General features: G+C 34.9%; 1 protein-coding gene across 2 annotated transcripts in view; it reads right to left on the reverse strand.

The window, feature by feature from the left end:
• The window catches only part of LOC143255128 (lachesin-like), a 165382-nt gene that overhangs the window by 24573 nt on the left and 121504 nt on the right, over positions 1-19305 (reverse strand). For both annotated transcript variants that reach the window (XM_076510316.1, XM_076510317.1), the window contains exons 2-6: positions 15785-15885; positions 14258-14465; positions 8511-8681; positions 5773-5901; positions 3474-3761 (exon numbers count right to left, since the gene is read on the reverse strand). In XM_076510316.1, coding sequence (XP_076366431.1) covers positions 3474-3761; positions 5773-5901; positions 8511-8681; positions 14258-14465; positions 15785-15885 — 897 coding nt within the window. The remainder of the gene's footprint in view (positions 1-3473; positions 3762-5772; positions 5902-8510; positions 8682-14257; positions 14466-15784; positions 15886-19305) is intronic.

Genomic DNA, 19305 nt, shown 5'->3' on the forward strand with positions numbered 1-19305 from the left:
ACCGTAAAAAATAGTTATATTTGCTACAATTATTAAATAGTTATTAACCATAAAAATGGACCGATTCTTTGCCACACCAAATCTGATGTTTGATGATACTCAAAACCTAAAACTGGTTTATCCGAGATAAATCAAAATATAGAATACAAGTGGGTTAACCATATAAGTATTTATGTAAATAATATGTTGTTTAAACTTTTGTCTTGAAATAACTGTCTCTTATCGTTCATAAACAAAAACGAAACTCCCCATGAAATGAAATCCACCAAAACTTTACATTTTAATACAAATCATATTGTGGTCTTAATCCAAAGGAGCAACGATAGCTCTAAGTTATTTGATAATTCACAATATTATTCTGAAAATTTCTTACACGATCATAAATACGTTGAAATGATCTTGCCAGTCAAAACATTCCCGTTCAGTATTTTCACAAGACAACAAAATCCTTCGTAGGTAAATTACACAAGATAAGCTGTTTAACTTCTTTCTTTCGTAGACCATTGTACATATTTTTATATGTATGGTTTTTTTTACTCCCCATCACGAAACTCATTATGGCCAGGTGGTTAAAGAACTCAACTCGTAAATTAATGGTAGCGGATTCTAATCCCTATCGCACCAAACATGCTCGCCTTTTAGGCGTGGGAGCATTATAATGTGACGGTCAATCCCACTATTCGTTGGTAAAAGAGCAGCCCAAGAATTGGCGGCGGAAGGTGATGACTAGTTGTCTTCCCTCTTGTATTACACTGCTAAATTACCGACGGCTAACCAAATAGCTCTCGTTTAGCTTTGCGTAAAATTCAAAAACCAAACCACCATAATGTACCTTTGCGTAGAGACTGGAATATCAAGAATATGTATCATTAACACTACTAATCTTTCTTCTTAATTATTCAACATGAAGAAACGTTGCTGATTTTTTACCACTAATAATTAAGATTAAACGGCTTTATCCGAAAAGTGACAAAAAAATGATAGACTTGGTTTCACATTTCCTCTTCGAAATTCGTAGTTTTGGTGATGATAAAACAGAATGATGGTGTTTTAAATAGCCCATCAGCTGAATAACCTAAAAAGATAATTAAGCGGCACTAGTAACTTAAACGTCATGGTTGAAACATCAAACGTTTACGAAACGTTAAAAACAATTAGGTCTCAAAATCATGATAAATAGCGCATAAACTGGAGATATTTCTTTTTCCATATTGTGCTTAACAGTATTTGAGATGTATCTTTTGTCTCCCAAAAGTCACTATATATATTCTTCAGGTATTTACATAAAAACACATTTACTTTGGTGTGGAAAGAGTAACTTAGAGAGCACAACTACAAGAGATTCAGTCTTTTTATGAGACAGGCTAACGAAAAACCGGGCCTGGCATGGCCTAGTGCGTTAAGGCGTGCGCTTCGTAATCTGAGGGTCGCGGGTTCGCGCCAGAGTCGTGCCAAACATGCTCGCCCTCCCAGCCGTGGGGGCGTTATAATGTGACGGCCAATCCCACTTTTCGTTGGTAAAAGAGTAGCCCAAGAGTTGGCGGTGGGTGGTGATGACTAGCTGCCTTTCCTCTAGTCTTACACTGCTAAATTAGGGACGGCTAGCACAGATAGCCCTCAAGTAGCTTTGTGCGAAATTCCAAACAAACAAACAAACGAAAAACCACATCGAAAATAAATGTGGCCGCCACTGCTTCAAGAGGAAAGAGCTTGTAAACCATATATTTTGCACTCATACTGTGTGGACCACGATAGTTTGCACCTGGATGCTATTACTCCGTTATATCCATGTTCGTGTGCGCATGCGCCTATCCATCTTTTAAATGAGGCAAACTAGCGAAAAATCGTATGTAAAGGAAATAATTATTCGTATAACAATTTCTTATGTATAAAAAGGTCAATGCATTTTGATAATAATACGTTCTAACAATGACTTTTATATCACGTTGCTTAGCAGTAAAAGTATGTATAACCTTATACTGATGTTAGTCTATGTACTGTAAGTGTAAAATGAAACGTACAAACTATTAAATTGAAGATTTATTTATTTGCCCTTGGAAAAGATCATAAGTGAGGGGAATAGTTCTTTTAATCCAGTCTCATTTAGCCACAAAGTGAACTTGAATATAGTTTCCTTAATCCAGTCTCACTCAGCCACAAAGTGACTTGAATAACAGCTTATGCGTCACACCTCTTTACCGTCAAAATTCAAAATACTGGTGTCTAAAGAAAAAAAATCATTTTACGTAGCAGGTCGATTTAAATAACTAGCCTCTAGTTCCACGTTATTAGCACACTTTGAAATATTTTACTGACAAAATGCATTCTTTCGGATCAGTTCCGGGATGTATATTCTATCTTTTCTGAAGACCTAGTGGGGTAAAAGCTAGTAATAGCTAAGAACTAACTCTGTATATGCTAAGCACTTCTATATAAAAGGTTTTGAGATTCAGTTGTTTTCTTTACAGCTGAGACATCGGGGGGATATATATACATACTGAGCTTTACTAATTAATTATTTGTTGTTAAGCTGTAGAAAGTCTATGGGCTTACACCGCTACAATTCGGGCTGTGATACCTGAAATAATTATTAACTAATTTATTTAACGCAATGTCCCTCTATAAGGCAGCAGTAAGTCTTCGGATGTTAAAATCAGGGGTTCGATTACCCTCGGTGGACACAGCAGATAGGCTGATGTGACTTTGCCATAAAAATCACACATTTAACAAAAACAATCAATCATTATATACAAATAGTTCGACTCTGTATTGTAAATTCTTTACTTTGAAATGATTTTGATTACTAATTCACTGCTTTAAATGTTAACGTGCAATACTTATCCTGTTATTATTCCGTTGAGAATTCACTGTTTGTGTCGCGATATCCAAAAACAAAAACAGAATTTATTAACGAAAATTAATAAGAACCTGATATCCTTTATAATATAGTGCTAATGAACATAATAACTATTATTTTTCTATTAAATATTAGTAATTACGTCTTTTTAAGGTCTGAATATTGTAGAACACATCTACACAATGATCTACCTACACTGTTTTTGTCGTAGGGATCATACCAGAAATTCTAGCTTTATTGGAAAACTGGTCCTTATCGCTAGGCCACCGAGAGACATCTCTAGAATGAGATGTTAATAATATATCGCTTGAAAAAGAGCTAAATTTAGTTTAAATATAAAAAAGGATAGTGCGCGTGAAGATGTAGCCATTCAATATGGTTTCGACCCCCCTTCCCCCGGTGGGCCAGCAGTGTGTCTACAGAGTTACAATGATAACGTTCAGGTGGACATAGCAGATAGCCCAGTACAGCTTTGTGTTAAAATAAACACAAATAGAGCATCTGAAACTAGGTTGTTCATATTGTATGCTCGTGTTCGCCAACATAATTCTTATATATATAAATATGTATAAGATATAGTCGTAGCGAGATAGAAACTGATAAGTGATGAGCTCACCGTGAAGACGGATAAAGCCTTCCTTATCCCCTAATGCGTTTTTAGCCCCACACTTGTAGGCACTAAAGTCTTCCCTTTGAAGGTTATTGATTTTGAGTTTCATGTCAATGTTGTAAGAATCGTACGCCTCCGTTAGTTGATATTTAGAGTTTGCAAGGAGGAGAGTATCTTCATTTCTCACCCACGAGGTCATAGGTCGTGGCCAAGCCTGAACTTTACATTCCAATGTTACGTCACTTCCAGGAGCAGCTCCGATAACCTGATTCGGTACTCGTATTTTCGGAGGAACTACAATACGGGAGAGAAAGAAGAAGATATATTACATTGATTTTTATCAGAATTAACGACGTGTTTATATATACAAATATATAATTAAAAAACGCACAGCGTTAAACTGATTGCACAATTAATTTTAGAAAAACTAAGGACTCTACACGTATCGATTCTCACCTGAAGATGGTGACGTCGGATACTGAAACGTGTAGAGTCTTTGTAGGACCGTTCCTTAGTTTTAATAAATTTTATTATACAGTTAATTTAACTTTGTATGTTTTTTTTTAAATTATATAAATATATATATCATATAAGTTGATTGAAAAAACACGATAGCTAAGAAAGGCCAACTATAATTTTAAAAGTAAGCAAAAAACGGTTAATAGAATTCAAACTGCGATTGCATATTTTATTCAGAATTAAAATATTTGTAATCCTAATATACAAGTTCCAGATATGTAAGACATCATTATGAATATGGTATAATATATCATTATCCTAATTACACATGAGTATTATCCGGAATAATTTAGATATTACATATCACTGTGCTAGAAATGGTTATGGTATTTTAGATCGACGATAGGAGTATATTATTGTTTGTTTGTTTTTGACTAGAGGGAAGGCAGCTAGTCATCACCATCCATCGCCAACTCTTAGGCTATTCTTTTACCAACGAATAGTGTGATTGACAGTAACATTATAACGACTCCATGGCTGAAAGGGCAAGCATGTTTGGTGTGACAGTTTCGTGACACGTAAACAGAAAAGCACAGGACTCCCATTCAGCTAGTCAGTGTCATGACACATAACCACAAGATTTTCATGTCGTATAACCATAAAGCCTCATGACACGTACCATACAGTCTAATGACTTGCAAAACATATTTGTAACGAGCATACAAACAGTTCGTTACACGCAAAGTACATCATGACGCGCAAAGAGGCAGCCTGGTGACGCACATCCAAGGAAGAAGGGGATAATTCTATAATTTCTAACACGGCTGAGAAAAATATTCTATCCAAGAAGAAAACCCAGAGTTTTAAGATGATTATTAAATCATTTAAAAGTATTGCACGTGATAGAAATCGAACACCACCAACATACCTTTTTCATAGACATATTTGGTATTCAGACTTTAAAAGTCAAGTTTAAAAAGAATGAGGAAAGAAGTTTTATAAATAAAGATTATAGAAAGGAATGGCTAAACTACCCATTAAGTCAAGTTACTTAAGTTACTTGATATTTTAAGTCACATCAGAGTGGTACTAAAAACCCATAAGATCGAGCTGTAGAGTTGAGGTTGCCATGCATTTTAGATGATTACCTACAGGGTGATACAGAATTGACCTACAACCATATTTTTTTCAGGTCAGTGCTCCTTAAAGCTGCTCAAAGTATGTGCTGTTGATATCAATACTCAATGATGCAAGGCCCGGCATGGCCAGGTCATTAAGGCACTCGATTCGTAATCCGAGGATCGCAGGCTCGAATCCCTCTCACACCAAACGTGCTCGCCCTTTCAGCAGTGAGAGCGTTATAATGTAACGGTCAATTCCCACTATTTGTTGGTAAAAGAGTAGCCCAAGAGTTGGCGGCGGGTGGTGATGACTAGCTGCCTTCCTTCAGTGTAAGCACCGCAAAATTAAGGACGGCTAGCGCAGATAGCCCTCATGTAGCTTTGCGCGAAATTCAAAACAAACTAAACCAAATCAATGATGCAAAATGATCACTTTCACGCGTTATTGCAATGTCAAAGACATCCTAGGTAAGTACCGGTACTTAAAGAAAAAATCAATTAATGAAACGCACACAAGTCTTCGAAGTACCATGGAGGTCTGACAGTTTTGCATCACCCTGTATTTTAATATATGATCTAAAACCTAACTGCGTAAAACGTACAACATTTAAAATCACCCCAGTTAGGTTTCACGACTCTTCACTCTGAGCCTTTGTGTTTTGTGTTATAAAAGTGTTTTATTGCAGTGAAAACTATCTTATGTTTATCGGGAAATACCGACTTACAATTAACTTCCAACATGATCCGCTTGCTGACCGAGGGAGGGATTCCATTGGAAGCAATACACAAATAAGCTCCCATATGTGACCTCGTAATGTGGGTCAGGTTCAAGTAGTTTCCCTCGACCTTAGCAGCTGTAGGAGTAAAACAGTAAGGTTTAGAAATTTTTTAGCAGTACACATATTATTAAAGGTTTTTTTTTAATTTTGCGCAAAGTTACACGAGGACTATCTGCGCTAATTTTACAGTGTAAGACTAAAGGCATGCCAACTCTTGGGCTACTTTTTTACCAACAAATAGTGGGATTGACCGTAACATTATAACGCCCCCACGGCTGAAATGGCGAGCATATTTGGTAACGGGGATTCAAATCCGCAACCCTCAGATTACCAATCGAGTGTCTTAACCACTTGGCCATGCCGGGCTAGTATTAAAGTACACTGAGATATATTTAAACTATAAATTAAACTGCATCAAGGACAGTAAAACTTTAGTGCTTTCAAGCTTGAATAAAAACTGAGTGAAATTGGAATAATTCTATACTACTGACTAGAGTGGGAAGTCCACAAGGAAAATCGTCATTACAAAGTCTCCAGTTGACTATTTTAAACTGAATAACAACGCTGAATGCCATTTATTTTTAATAAAGTGCTCACAGTCAAAAATAGCTTGGCATGGCCTGGGGTTTAGGGCTCTTGACTCGTAATTTGAGGATCGCGGGTTCGAATCCCTCTCACATTAAAGATGCTCGCCATTTCAGTCGTAGGAGCATTATAATGTTACGGTCAATCCGATTATTCGTTGGTAAAAGAGTAGCCCCACAGTTGGCGGTGGGTGGCGATTAATAGCCACCTTCCCTCTGGTCTTATGCTGCTAAATTAGGCGTGGCTAGTGTAGATAACCCTCTTGTAGCTTTGGCCGAAGTTGAAAAAGAATAAACAAATAGCTACAAATACGAACATATTTCGTACTATCATGCCTCGAATCCTTCAGTTCACAGCAAAATTTGTAAATGAAAAACAGACAATTAATAAAATATTTTTACCTTTATAAAATTAATATTTTTCTTCCCAGTATCGTATGGGATATAAAGAAAATTGACAGCATTCAGATTACCATAAACAAAACTGTAATAAAATAGTAGGTTATTTACAGTCTGATGTACACAAATAGACGACTTCCAGTGGCTCAGTGGCATGTCTGCAGACTTATAACACTAAAATTCGGGTTCTGATACTCGTGGTAGGCACAACAGGGATAACCCATTGTGTAGGTTTGAGCTTAATTACAAACAAGCAATGACACAGGCTCGTGACGCGTAACGAAACGTTCGTAACTCGCAACTTCACGACACGCAAACAGGCAGACAGACAAGTGACTCATATCCAGCAGAATAGAGTACTCTAACTTCTGAAATGTTATTAAATAAATGATACATTAAAAGATAACATGGCCTTTCAGGCTGATCATTAAAGTAAAATATGAGGTAATAATAGAATACTTTAACATTTATATATATGTGTGTGTGTGTGTGTTCGGTATTCAGACTTTAACTAAATGAACAGTCCTTAGTTCGTGTTATTAACTGTTTTGCAATTGTAATTTTCTTTTATTAATTTCTGAGCAAGTTAATATTTCAAAGGTTTGTTCGACTGGTGACTATCTTTGTATTTGATCCATGAGAGATGTATTATATTACATTGATTTCAAACCGCGTCCCCCGCTAGTACAGCGGTATGTCTTCGGATTTACAACGCTAAAACTAGGGGTTCGATTTCCGGGCTCAGCAGGTAGCCCGATGTGGCTTTACTCTAAGAAAACACACACTTGATTTCAAACCAGTTAGTTTTGACAAAACTTCGAGATAGCTGATACTTTATTTTCTTTCTGCTTAATGGATATCGTAAATATTTGTTTGTTTGTTTCAGAATGTTCGCGAATAACTAACTACACGAAAGGTTGTTTACGTAACAGCCCTCCCTAACTTTGATCCGATAGGACTGAAACGAAGGCGGTTTGTGAACAGCAACCGTTGTCATCTCTTAGGCTACTTTCATCTGATCGATTAGAAGGATTTTACAGTTACTTTTATAACGCCACAAGGTGCGTAGCATATTCTTTTAGCAGCAACGAACCGCGAACCAAGAAACCTCAGATTAACAATCTGGACACGTTAACCAATAGGTCACACCTGAATTATAATATGATATAATAAATATAATAATTTTGTAGTCTTAATTTTCAGTATATATCCACGATTTTTCAAAATAAAATTATTAAAGCGTGTGAAAGAACATGCTCAAAAAGATTACCAGTTAACCCTAAAATATTTAATACTTGTGCATGTTGTATGTAAAGTTGACATTTCCGTCCATTCTAATATGTCAGGGACAATGATGAATAGATAACTTGTATAAAACAGGATTTAATCATTTATAATTTAATGTTCTTAGAATTTTGCAAGAACTTTACTATCAAAGCTATAAAAATATATTCTTTGTTTGTTTTCAAGTTAATTAAGCACAAAGCTACACAACAGGCTAGTTGTGCTCTACTCATCACGGTTCATAACAATTAACCAATAGCCATAGTAACAAATATGTCACAATATCCTTTTCAAACTATCTCTAACGATAATTTTACAACGGTCTTCATTAATTGATTGATTATGGAGAAATATTTATTATATTTCCAACTGAACTATTTTTATTAATTTATCCAATCAAGATCTTTATTCGCTGACCTGAGTAAGATTTTCTACCAAACGATCCAAGGTTGATGTCCTTTCCGTCTTCCCGCCTCCAAAATATTTTAGGTTTGGGATAACCAGTAGTTGTGCAATGCAGACTAACTGATGACCTTTCGTTGACCATCACATCCGAACTTGTTCCGTTTTCTAGAATTGTCGGCGGTACTATGGATAAGAAGATAGAAGCCAATACAACCTTTATGCATTACAGAATAAAACTATATCACGTATTATTCTGCTACATTTCTTAAAATGAGGAATGAAACTTTTGTCAAAGAAATCCTTCAGAATATCTGAATGAATCTATGAAAAAAAAAAAGACGTAATTTGTCGAGTAACAATGAATGCCAATTTAGGGCTAGTTTAATTTTTTTTTTTTTCAGTTTTCGATGAGTTTGTTCTTTGTTAAGGTTCATATGATAAATCGCTTTTACATGATTTCCTGAAATTGTTTTCAGACAGAATAAAAGTGCTATTCATTATAGAGGAAGATGCAATGTTTTATTATCAAAATATGGCTGATGTTTAATATTGGTGATTTACATTTCGGCGTCATTCTTCGTGTTCTGGTATAGCCAATCGTAAATTACAACCATTGGTTAGAAGGAACGCAAAGAAACAACAGTACCTGTTGTTACAAGAGGATTACCCCGACACCTGTAGCCCTAATAACCTTTGATATTTACTAAAGTCCTATTTCGCGCAAATGTTTTAAAAAAGCCGTAGGGAATAATAAAAGAAAAAGGTACTGCCTAGAAACTACGAGATGTTTAAATTAAAGCATTGTTTTGAATTCACTCCTTCTCTTTCCATAGAATTTTGAATAATATCCGATGCAGTGTCTAATACTTAGGTGTCTGACGATTCATGTTGTTTACTACAATTTCTAATACTATTATTTCTTCAGCACTGATAACTAGTTTTTCCAACTTTTATATTTGGATAAGTTATACACTTTTCCGACTGGAATATGAATACTTGTTAAATTTCCTTTTTCTTCGCGAGTTTAGTTCCTAGCATACTTAGATGGTGGTAATTATTTTATATTAAGTGAGTACCTTCGATGATATATTACTCAGGCGACGATCCTTTAAAGTGTTACTGTGTTCGTGTTTCTTGGCCTCTTCCTGACGCAGATTAAAATATGCCACATTATTAATGCGTTTCGGTGATTACTAACGAGAAATGTAACGTACCAGTTGAGATCTTGGAATTTTTAAATCTGGTTCTATGTATAATAAGCCCATACATAGAGCTTGTGTTTGGAATATTTTCTCATAAGTCCCTTCTTATTTCTTTCTTAATTATAATTTGTACTTCATTTGTACTTCGAAATTACAGTCTCTTTCCCTTTCTAAGGAGTGGTCAATTTATTTTATCGTTTTTAGGTGCTGTTCAATAGTGGGTTAGGGTAAAAAATCCAGGGTTTATTTCTCCTCGGATGACAGAGAGAACAAACAGAATACTGTTTAGCTTTGTGCAATCTATAGATCACGTAAGGGATTTAATCTCTCGTGTTTTGGAAACACGTACGAATGTTCAGTTTCTAAATTCTTTTTGCTCCAATTGAGTTATAAAACGGATTGTTTTTTTGTTTTTAGTGAATTGACTGCTAGGTTTTAATTGTTTAGAAATAATGGGCGACATTTAATGGTTCTAGCGGTATCCAGGTGGTGATGAAAGGCTGCTATTAATATTCAATTATCCTTTATTAAAATACGTTATCGTTGTTAACCTAAAGAAATTATTATTCAACGGTGAGGCGAAGTTGAAGTTTTATAAGATAACAAGTTTACTTGTATAAGTACTATCAGGGGAAATTTAATCAGTCAGCTTATGTAGGTAGAATATGTTTATTAGGCTAAAGGTAGAGAAAGGAATAGCATAATATGAATACTCTTCCACACACAGGTTATAAAAGAAACAAATACGTGTGTGTTTATAAGCATCAAGAAAGGCTCTTTTTCCAGCTTATTCCGTGCCAGTCAGAATGAAGAAAAGAAAAAAAAAAGATCTTAAATTGTATGTTAATGTTATCTCACTCATTTGATTCGGCCCACAAGGGAAAAATAATATGCCATCTGTAGTTCAACGAATAATGAAAAATCAAATATAATAAAATATGCGTTTTCGAAGTGTTAACAAATAGAAATTATAAAGTATTGAAAAGTGGTTAAGTTAAAAAAACAACAGAAAAGTTGAAACAGTATCGTCTCGGAACGAAACTGCCAGAGTCTTTGTAATGTAAAACTCAAAGTTTCAGTTAAGCCTCGGAAAACTGTCTTTAACATTTACACAACATATATAAATCATATTAGAAAATTCAATATCCACCACAAAACACTCCAGGGAAATTATTTTAATGAAGACATTGTGAATTATCTTTGTGTTCGGAGGATGAAAAGTAATGAGAAACATTAAATTAATTTGCATTAGAAAAAGCATTAATAAGAAATATCTTCTAAAGTTTCTAAAGAAATTAGCATATCCCGGTGAACTTTGAGAAAAACCATACTTTTCTCAAGTACTTATTGTGAATATTACGAATAATAAATAATTCATGTACAAATCTAATACACTAATATAAGTTTTAATGCAGAAATTGGATAAATATCTTTGAACACATATTCAGAGACCAAGAAAAACTGGTGTGTTCGCACCAAGGTACATAAGAAAAATACACGGATAGTCATCTATAATTTTCAAATGTGGCTAGTTAGCTTGCCAACAGTGTGAATCTGAGGATTCATGGTTTGTGCCCTTTTGCCACAGTAAGGCATTTCTTACTGTGGGATCGTGGGTGCGCTATAATACTTATAATAAATTTTATGCTATTCGATGAGACAGTATTAACCCAAGGTTGGTGGTTACTTTCTCTCAAAATAAAAACAGCTGTTTGTAAACCTTTTGTGAGCTTGAGGAAAAATAAAAAGTGTATAATACAATATAATGAAAACTTGTTTAAAAAAGAAAACGTTGCAAAAAGAAAATTCGAAGCGGTGCATAAATTGAAACTGGTTTAATATCCAAGAAATAAGTAATTTTAATTAAAGCGGTAAGAAGTTTTTCTAAGAAAATCATGTATTAAATAAACTTGGAACAATTTTAATATTTTCAACTTAAATGATAACTAATCGGCCAAGCCAGAAACTTGTAAGGGTCACGCACATCCGTCCCAAATTATTGATCTGACAGAATCTAGTCAGCCAGCAGTACTTGCTTCCACAAAGGCTTTGTCCGGCCTTGAATGAAAAAGCGGGAATGACAGTCACTCCGATCTCACAGCTCAGAATGAGAAGACTGTTCCTTAGAATCGTGTATGAATTTTGAGGGTTTTGATTCTCAACTAGACTTCAGACAGCAGAGGTCACTTCAAGGTGAAAGTAATAACAGTTCTACATCATCTAGCCTTTAGTATATACTAAAAACATGTTTAAAATAAAGGTTATGTATCGCTTAGCCTCACGAAACTAACAACGTATACTAAAAACATGTTTAAACTAAAGGTTATGCGTCGCTTAGCCTCACGAAACTAACAACGTGTACTAAAACTATGTTTAAACTAAAGGTTATGCATCGCTTAGCCTCACGAAACTAACAACGTATACTGAAACCATGTTTATCACAGTCATGATAATTTTATTTGATGTTTCTAAAATTAATAAATTATTTTATGAATTATAAGATCAGGTAATGGGACAAGTCCTTAATCTAATAACGGTTTATGTCATTTGGTTCGTCATTAATTTTGTTTAGATTTCTGAAACACAAAATTATATTTGAGTTTATTCAAGAGATACGTGGAAACATATCTGAAATACGAACGAAGAAAAAGCCAAATTATATGAGGAATTTTTAAATAAATGCGAAGTATTCTAGTTTATTTTTTTACTGTTTTACACTTTTTACAGATCAAACATTTAAGAAATTAAAAAGAACTCTAAAGTGAGCTTTTGTAAGGAAAAATAGAATTCAAGTAAAAATCGTTAAAATAAATCTGAAAACAATTGCTCGTGTTTAAATAAATTCTTAATGCAAAATGTAAACTTAATATATTTTATGCAAGGTTATAGTCATAAATTAACAATAATTTATTAGTTACTGTTTATTAATATTAAGAAATTAGCTTCATTGAGCAAAGTAGATTTGGAGGAATACTTTCAGTAATATCCTTCATGTAATAATGCATAATTTATCTTTACCGTAAACCTGTTTTGGAATGTTTTCAATAACATCCTTCTTACGGTAATTCATAATTGTTGGGCCCCCAGTGGCTCAGCGGTATGTCTGCGGACTTACAACACTAAAATCCGGGTTTTGATACCCGTGGTGGGAAGAGCACTGATAGCTCTTTGTGCAGCTTTGTGCTTAATTCAAAAACAACAACATCATAATTGTTCAGTAATAACCTTCATAAAATATCACACATATCTCTCAGTAATACGTATATAGTACATATATTTATCAAATTATACGTTAGATGACTTAGAAAATCATGTGCTGATCAAAGATTTCAAATTTCCCTTATCGCTGATGAATTTTATATGTTTCTGTTATTAGTTGAAATATTCCTCAGGTATTTAAATAATGATGAAGTTTATTTAACTGCGAATGTTAATGTTAAAATTCATACCAGTAGTTTTGGATTACCTAAATTACATGCTTACGCTTTTAAGCCAAAGCTGAGAATTTAAGTGAGAATAAATCGAAGTTTAAATCACGTAACCTTACAACGAGAATCAAAACGAGGCAAAGTCTGCAACAGTTAATGGAAGGTATTATGAAAAGAACGTCGGTAAGATAGAAATTCACTCAGTTTAATAAAGATGCGACTGCACAAGAAACAAAGGAGTTAGATAATTACCTGTTTAAACCAAAACAACGAATATCATAATTAAAAAGGAGATCATTTCGTAAAGAAATTGGACCTATAGGTTCACTTGCTGAGATCTGTTATTACTTGTTTCTTTGTTTTTGAATTTCGTGCAAAGCTACACGAGGGTTATCCAGGCTAGCCGCCCCAGTTTAACAGCTTAAGACTAGAGGAAAGGCAGCTAGTGATCACCATTCACCGCCAACTCTTGGGCGAACCTTTTAACAACGAATGGTGGGATTGGCCGTCACATTATTATGCCCCCATGGATGAACAGGTGAACATGTTTGGTGTGACGGGGATTCGAACCCGCGACCCTCAGATTACGAGTCGAACGCCTTATCCCACCTTGCCATGCCGGGTCAGATTTTTATATGGTCAACCAAATGTACGTAAGGAAAATTACTCGATAGAAACCTATTACAACAAGTACTGGATCGCAACGAAAAGAGCACGCTACAAACACATTAATATAAAAGGTAATTTTGAGTTCTCAGTGAAAACAAGAAAGTAAATTTGATTAAGATGTGTATCCGGTCAAGCTGGATGTTCAACCTTTATTTAGTTGTATTTCCTTAAATTAAACTATTAGTATTTCTTTAGATTTGCTGTGAGATGATAACTACAGCATGCATAGAAGGGGGGATTTTAAGAAATTAATGAAAGTAGTAACAAAGAAACCACACTTCATTGTTCACAAGAAACTAACTTAGCAGTAGGGCGATACACGTTAGGTTCTAAAATGGCGAATTTAGAGTAATCGTATCGAGAGAGAACACCACCAAAGACTCAATAAATCGTCGTATTTATATAACATACATATACAAATACCAGGTTTGAGAACTCTGAATGGAACAAGATAACTTACGTAGAACGTCAAGAAAACCTCTCATGTTGATCATTGGTTCTGTGTTGATTTGACACATGTAGTAACCCCTGTCTTCCTCCTTGACGTCCCGGATGTGCAAGTACCACTGTCGAAAGTTGTTGTTAGTCGAGCGGATCCGGTTATCTCGAGTGATGACCATCGTGTCGATAGTTAGCAAAGTCTGGGTACTTAGTTTAATCCACGCCACCTGTAACATGTTAAGGGTACGTAAGTAGCTCGTAGCCTGTTGCACGTTGGCTGTGCGATTGTAGGTGTACTTTACGGTATTGTATTAATAATGCTAACAAAATACAACTGAGCACACAGACTATACACATTTATAGGACACGGATCTTTATAAAACTACTTGTGATAAAGACAAGAGAAATCCTTCATCGGATACAACCAGGTTTGGAAAGAAATTTTAGAGAGGTTTTCATTTATTTTAGAATTCATATCTAGAAAAAATGTCATTAAACATGCAGAGTACTTAAAAATTATCATAAGAAATGGACATGGAACACTTAATCTAGTATATATATCATTACAGCTTCATAACACACTTTATCCAACATATTTAGTCTCTTAAGATAATCCGAATTTAGATGAAAGGCAACTAGTCAGCGCCACCCACCGTCAACTTATGTTATCCTCTAATCGAATAGCGGAATTTGACTGTCACTCTTATAACGCACACACTGCATCGTCGTGCGGAGCGCGAATTCTTCATTCGGATATCGAGACACGGACCACAAACAATAGGATCCACAATTTATCACGCTAATTAACCTCGGTCAAAGTATTATTGATTAGCCGGTAACAGTAATAATCACACCATAACTTTTGAAATATTTCTTTGATTCTATTTATAAAGAAATGTAAGTTTGGGCGTTAATCCAAAGTAGTGATGGAGGATGACTCTTAACACTTTAACCGAGTTAACTTCTTGTACTTGTATCTACAATGACTTCATTGGAGTGGTTTAAACATTTTGATCCATAGATATATTTATTTATTTGTATGTGTGCTGAAAATAGATTAGAATAAACGTAGAGTAAAACAATATACATTGATATTGACGAAGGAATAATAAATCTTTTTTTAGTCTTGATCACATAAGTCCAGAAACCTATCTACACCTTAGGAGATAAAAAAATAAACGTCTAGGAGTCGGTTAGCTTATATAGTGTAACTAGATTTTTAGTTCTCATAACCTGTAACAAATCAAGTGGAACCTGTAAGACGAAATTAGGACTGAGTTGAATTCAACAGAAATAGGAATACGAGGCATACATCTAAAAAAGGCATAATCTCTTAAAATAGATTAAATAACTTATTCCAGTTTCTTGTTCAATTGTTTTTCTTTTGTTTTTTTATAATCTAAAACTTAATTTCGAAGAAATGAAAGCGAGATACGCCTTATCAGCACGAGGAAAAAAAATTATAATACGTTTGAATGAAAATATCGTGAAGAGAATTGTTGGAAAATATAAAAACAGAAACATTTTATTTGTTTTCTTTGGTTACCTTGTAATTTCCTAAGTTTTCCACGGTGCACTCCAGTCGAGCCTCGCGTCCCACAGCCGCGGTAATGTTTGGTATAGGGTCGGCAAATTGTGGTATTTCTCCTGAAAACAAAAACAGCGGTACTTAGTGAACGGGCCCTTTGGACTGGAAGATGCATTTATTTGTGTTAAATATTCGCTATGAGAGTTATAGTTATAATAACATATGATGATCTAGTAATATGCACAACCAGATAATGGTTATGTTGATAATATGTACTTTATGTCACTGTTTATATAAAGTTTACGTTGTCATATTTGTTGTATATTTTTACCAAATGAAATCTGATCAATGGGGCACGGCGGAGGATCGAACACTGAATGGTAAACACGTAAATTTATCACTGATCCACCACGGGATATAAAGTTTTATAGCTAGCTCCATTAACTAGTCTGAAGTTATTTTTAATTACATAAAGAAGCAGAGAATCAGAATGAACTTTAAAAGAACGCTGAAAATTTATTGTACAAAACACAGATAAACAACCATAAACAAGACAGATAGAGAGGGAACGACTTAACCGTTAGGTGACACAACAGATTAAACGAGAAGCCCACTCAAATCTATGTGTGTCTCAATATGACAAACCTTGTAATATAGTTAAGTTATAATAAAGTTATTTTGATTCAAGGGTTTGTTCTGATGAGCCTTCCAGTGGCACAGTAGTAAGCTTAAAAGTTTATATGCTAAAAATCGGGGTTCGATACCAGCGGTGGGCAAAGCGCGGATAGCTTATTGTGCAATATACAACTAAACACTAATGAAGTAAATTATTCTGATAACAACGATTACACACTATTTCCGAAAACTTCAGTTGTTATTATAATAAAACCGAAATTTACGGCGAGGTCGAAGTTAAACCACACGTATTGACAAACTTTCTATCGTACTTGGGTGTCAGGCTCCACAACCATGTTTGGGCATACCACAATCCGAAACAGACCAATAATCAGTTTTACAACAGCAGCTTTGTATGATCGGTCTAAGCATTATACCGATAATTAGTTATTTGAATTAACTTGTAACAGAAATTCAAACTAAAGAAATGTCTTCCTCACGTGTTTAATATTTGTATTTTGCTTTTATGGCCATGATACTGATGCTATCTATTGAGATTCCTAATGAACGGAGGGAAGGCTGCGGCACCATACCATCATCCCTAATGACAAGAAGGAAGGAAAAAAGTACCCTATAATAATCTCTAATGACTAAAAAGAAGTAAAAAGTACCTTACCATCATCCTTATTGACTAGGAGAAAGGAAGAAGACACTGCCATCATTTTTGATGATTAAATGAAAAAGATCAGTACTATACCATCGTCCCTAATGACTAGAAGGAAGGAAGCAGCACCATACCATCATCCAAATTAAAGTGTAAGGGGATAGTTTATGGTGTCACACGAACTAGAACCCAACTCACCAGATCTGAAATCTAGAGCTCTACCAAAGTGCCAACCTGCACCTACATTTTTAAAATTTCAAAATCTAAAATAAACCTTAAAATAGTGAATTTTAATGCAATTAAATTATATTCCTTCAATTAAAATTCGATTAGTTTAACTACATAGTTTCACATTTTCTGTATACCAAAGCATAAACAATACACACACGTTCTAAAATATTATAATTATTACTTGTTCCTTACTCTAACTAAATATGGTAGCCACAAATCATCTTATAACATCTAATATGAAATCCTATCATTGCATTGTTTTCTTTCGATATCGTTTGAGTTCAAAAATGAACAAATAATCTGTCCTTCGTTCATATCGCTAGACTACAATAATGACAAATGGCTTATGCTTAGTTCATATCGTTAGACTACGATAATGACAAATGGCTTATGCTTAGTTCATATCGTTAGACTTCGATAATGACAAATGGATTATACTTCATTCATATCGCTAGAGTACAACAATAAACAAATAATCTACGCTTCATACATATCGCTAGAGCTTACTGTGTGTTTTCTTATAGCAAAGCTATATCAGGCTATCTGCTGAGTCCACCGAAGTGAATCGAACCCCTGAATTTAGCGTTGTAAATTCGTAGACTTACACTTTCCAATAGAATCTATATACATTATGTTAGTGCGTCATTTGTGTTAAAATATCTTTATTATTCTCAACCATTCGATGGGGCCGATCATGGCCAGGTGGTTAAGGCACTTGACTGGTAATATGAGGGCCACAGGTTCAAATCCCCGTGACACCTAACATGCTTGCCCTTTCAGCCGTGGGAGCGTTATAATGTGATGGTCAATCCCACTATTCATTGGTAAAATTGTAGCCCAAAAGTTGGGGACCCGGCATGGCCAAGCGTATTAAGGCGTGCGACTCGTAATCTGAGGGTCGCGGGTTCGCATCCCCGTCGCGCCAAACATGCTCACCCTTTCAGCCGTGGGGGCGTTATAATGTGACGGTCAATCCACTATTCGTTGGTAAAAGAGTAATTCAAGAGTTGGCGGTGGGTGGTGATGACTAGCTACCTTTCCTCTAGTCTAACACTGCTAAATTAGGGACGGCTAGCACAGATAGCCCTCCAGTAGCTTTGTGCAAAATTCAAAACAAACAAACCCAAGAGTTGGCGGTGGGTGGTGATGACTAGCTGCCGTCCCTCTTGTCTAACACTACTAAATTAGGGATGGTTAGTGCAAATTGCCCTCGTGTAACTTTGCGCTAAATTCAAAACAAACCCTTCGATGGCTATCTCAACAAATAACCTGTAATCAGGTTACAAAAAGAAAAAAATTGCAACAAGTGCTATTCTCTTTGTCTCTCAATGGGACAATAGTAAGTTTAAAGACTCACAACGCTAAAATCCTGGCTCGATTTCCCCCAGTGAACACAACAGATAGATTAATGTGGCTTTGCTCTCAAATAAATAAACAAAATATTTATACTCTTTCTTTTTGCGTTTTGTATCAACTGTTTCATGTGTATGGATGATTTTCGTGACAAAATTGAAGCCATTTTGAAAGATGTATTAGTTCTTTATGTTTATGTAGACAGGAAAACTACCTTGATTTTTCTATTCAAAGTGCTTTTTATGTAGGCAAAGTAACGCGGTAGATCCCAGATGACTGTGATGATCTGATACGATTTATTGAAGTATTACTCAGGTTATGTTGTTGAGTAATGAACGTTCGATTAATGTAATTTTGCTGTTAAATACGAAGATACACAAGGGATTATCTGTAAGCTTCCCACCACGGATTTCAAAATCCCGATTTTTATTTTACTGCGTAGTCACCAGGAGCTGTTAATGTAAAGTTATTTACTTTGTAGTAAAAATATTTTATTGTAGTTTGCCTGCTTCTTTTTACTTAAAACATGATAATTGAATTAAATATACTCAGAGGATTTTAAAATTTATTTACTAAATTTTACGTCAGACGGCAACAAAGTGTTTTTAAAATTCAGGAGTGAAATTTTTGGTGGAAAAGGGTATAAATAATGAAAAATATCGGAAACGCTAGAATG

This window comes from Tachypleus tridentatus, chromosome 7 (assembly GCF_004210375.1).
Source record: "Tachypleus tridentatus isolate NWPU-2018 chromosome 7, ASM421037v1, whole genome shotgun sequence".
Taxonomy (NCBI): domain Eukaryota; kingdom Metazoa; phylum Arthropoda; class Merostomata; order Xiphosura; family Limulidae; genus Tachypleus; species Tachypleus tridentatus.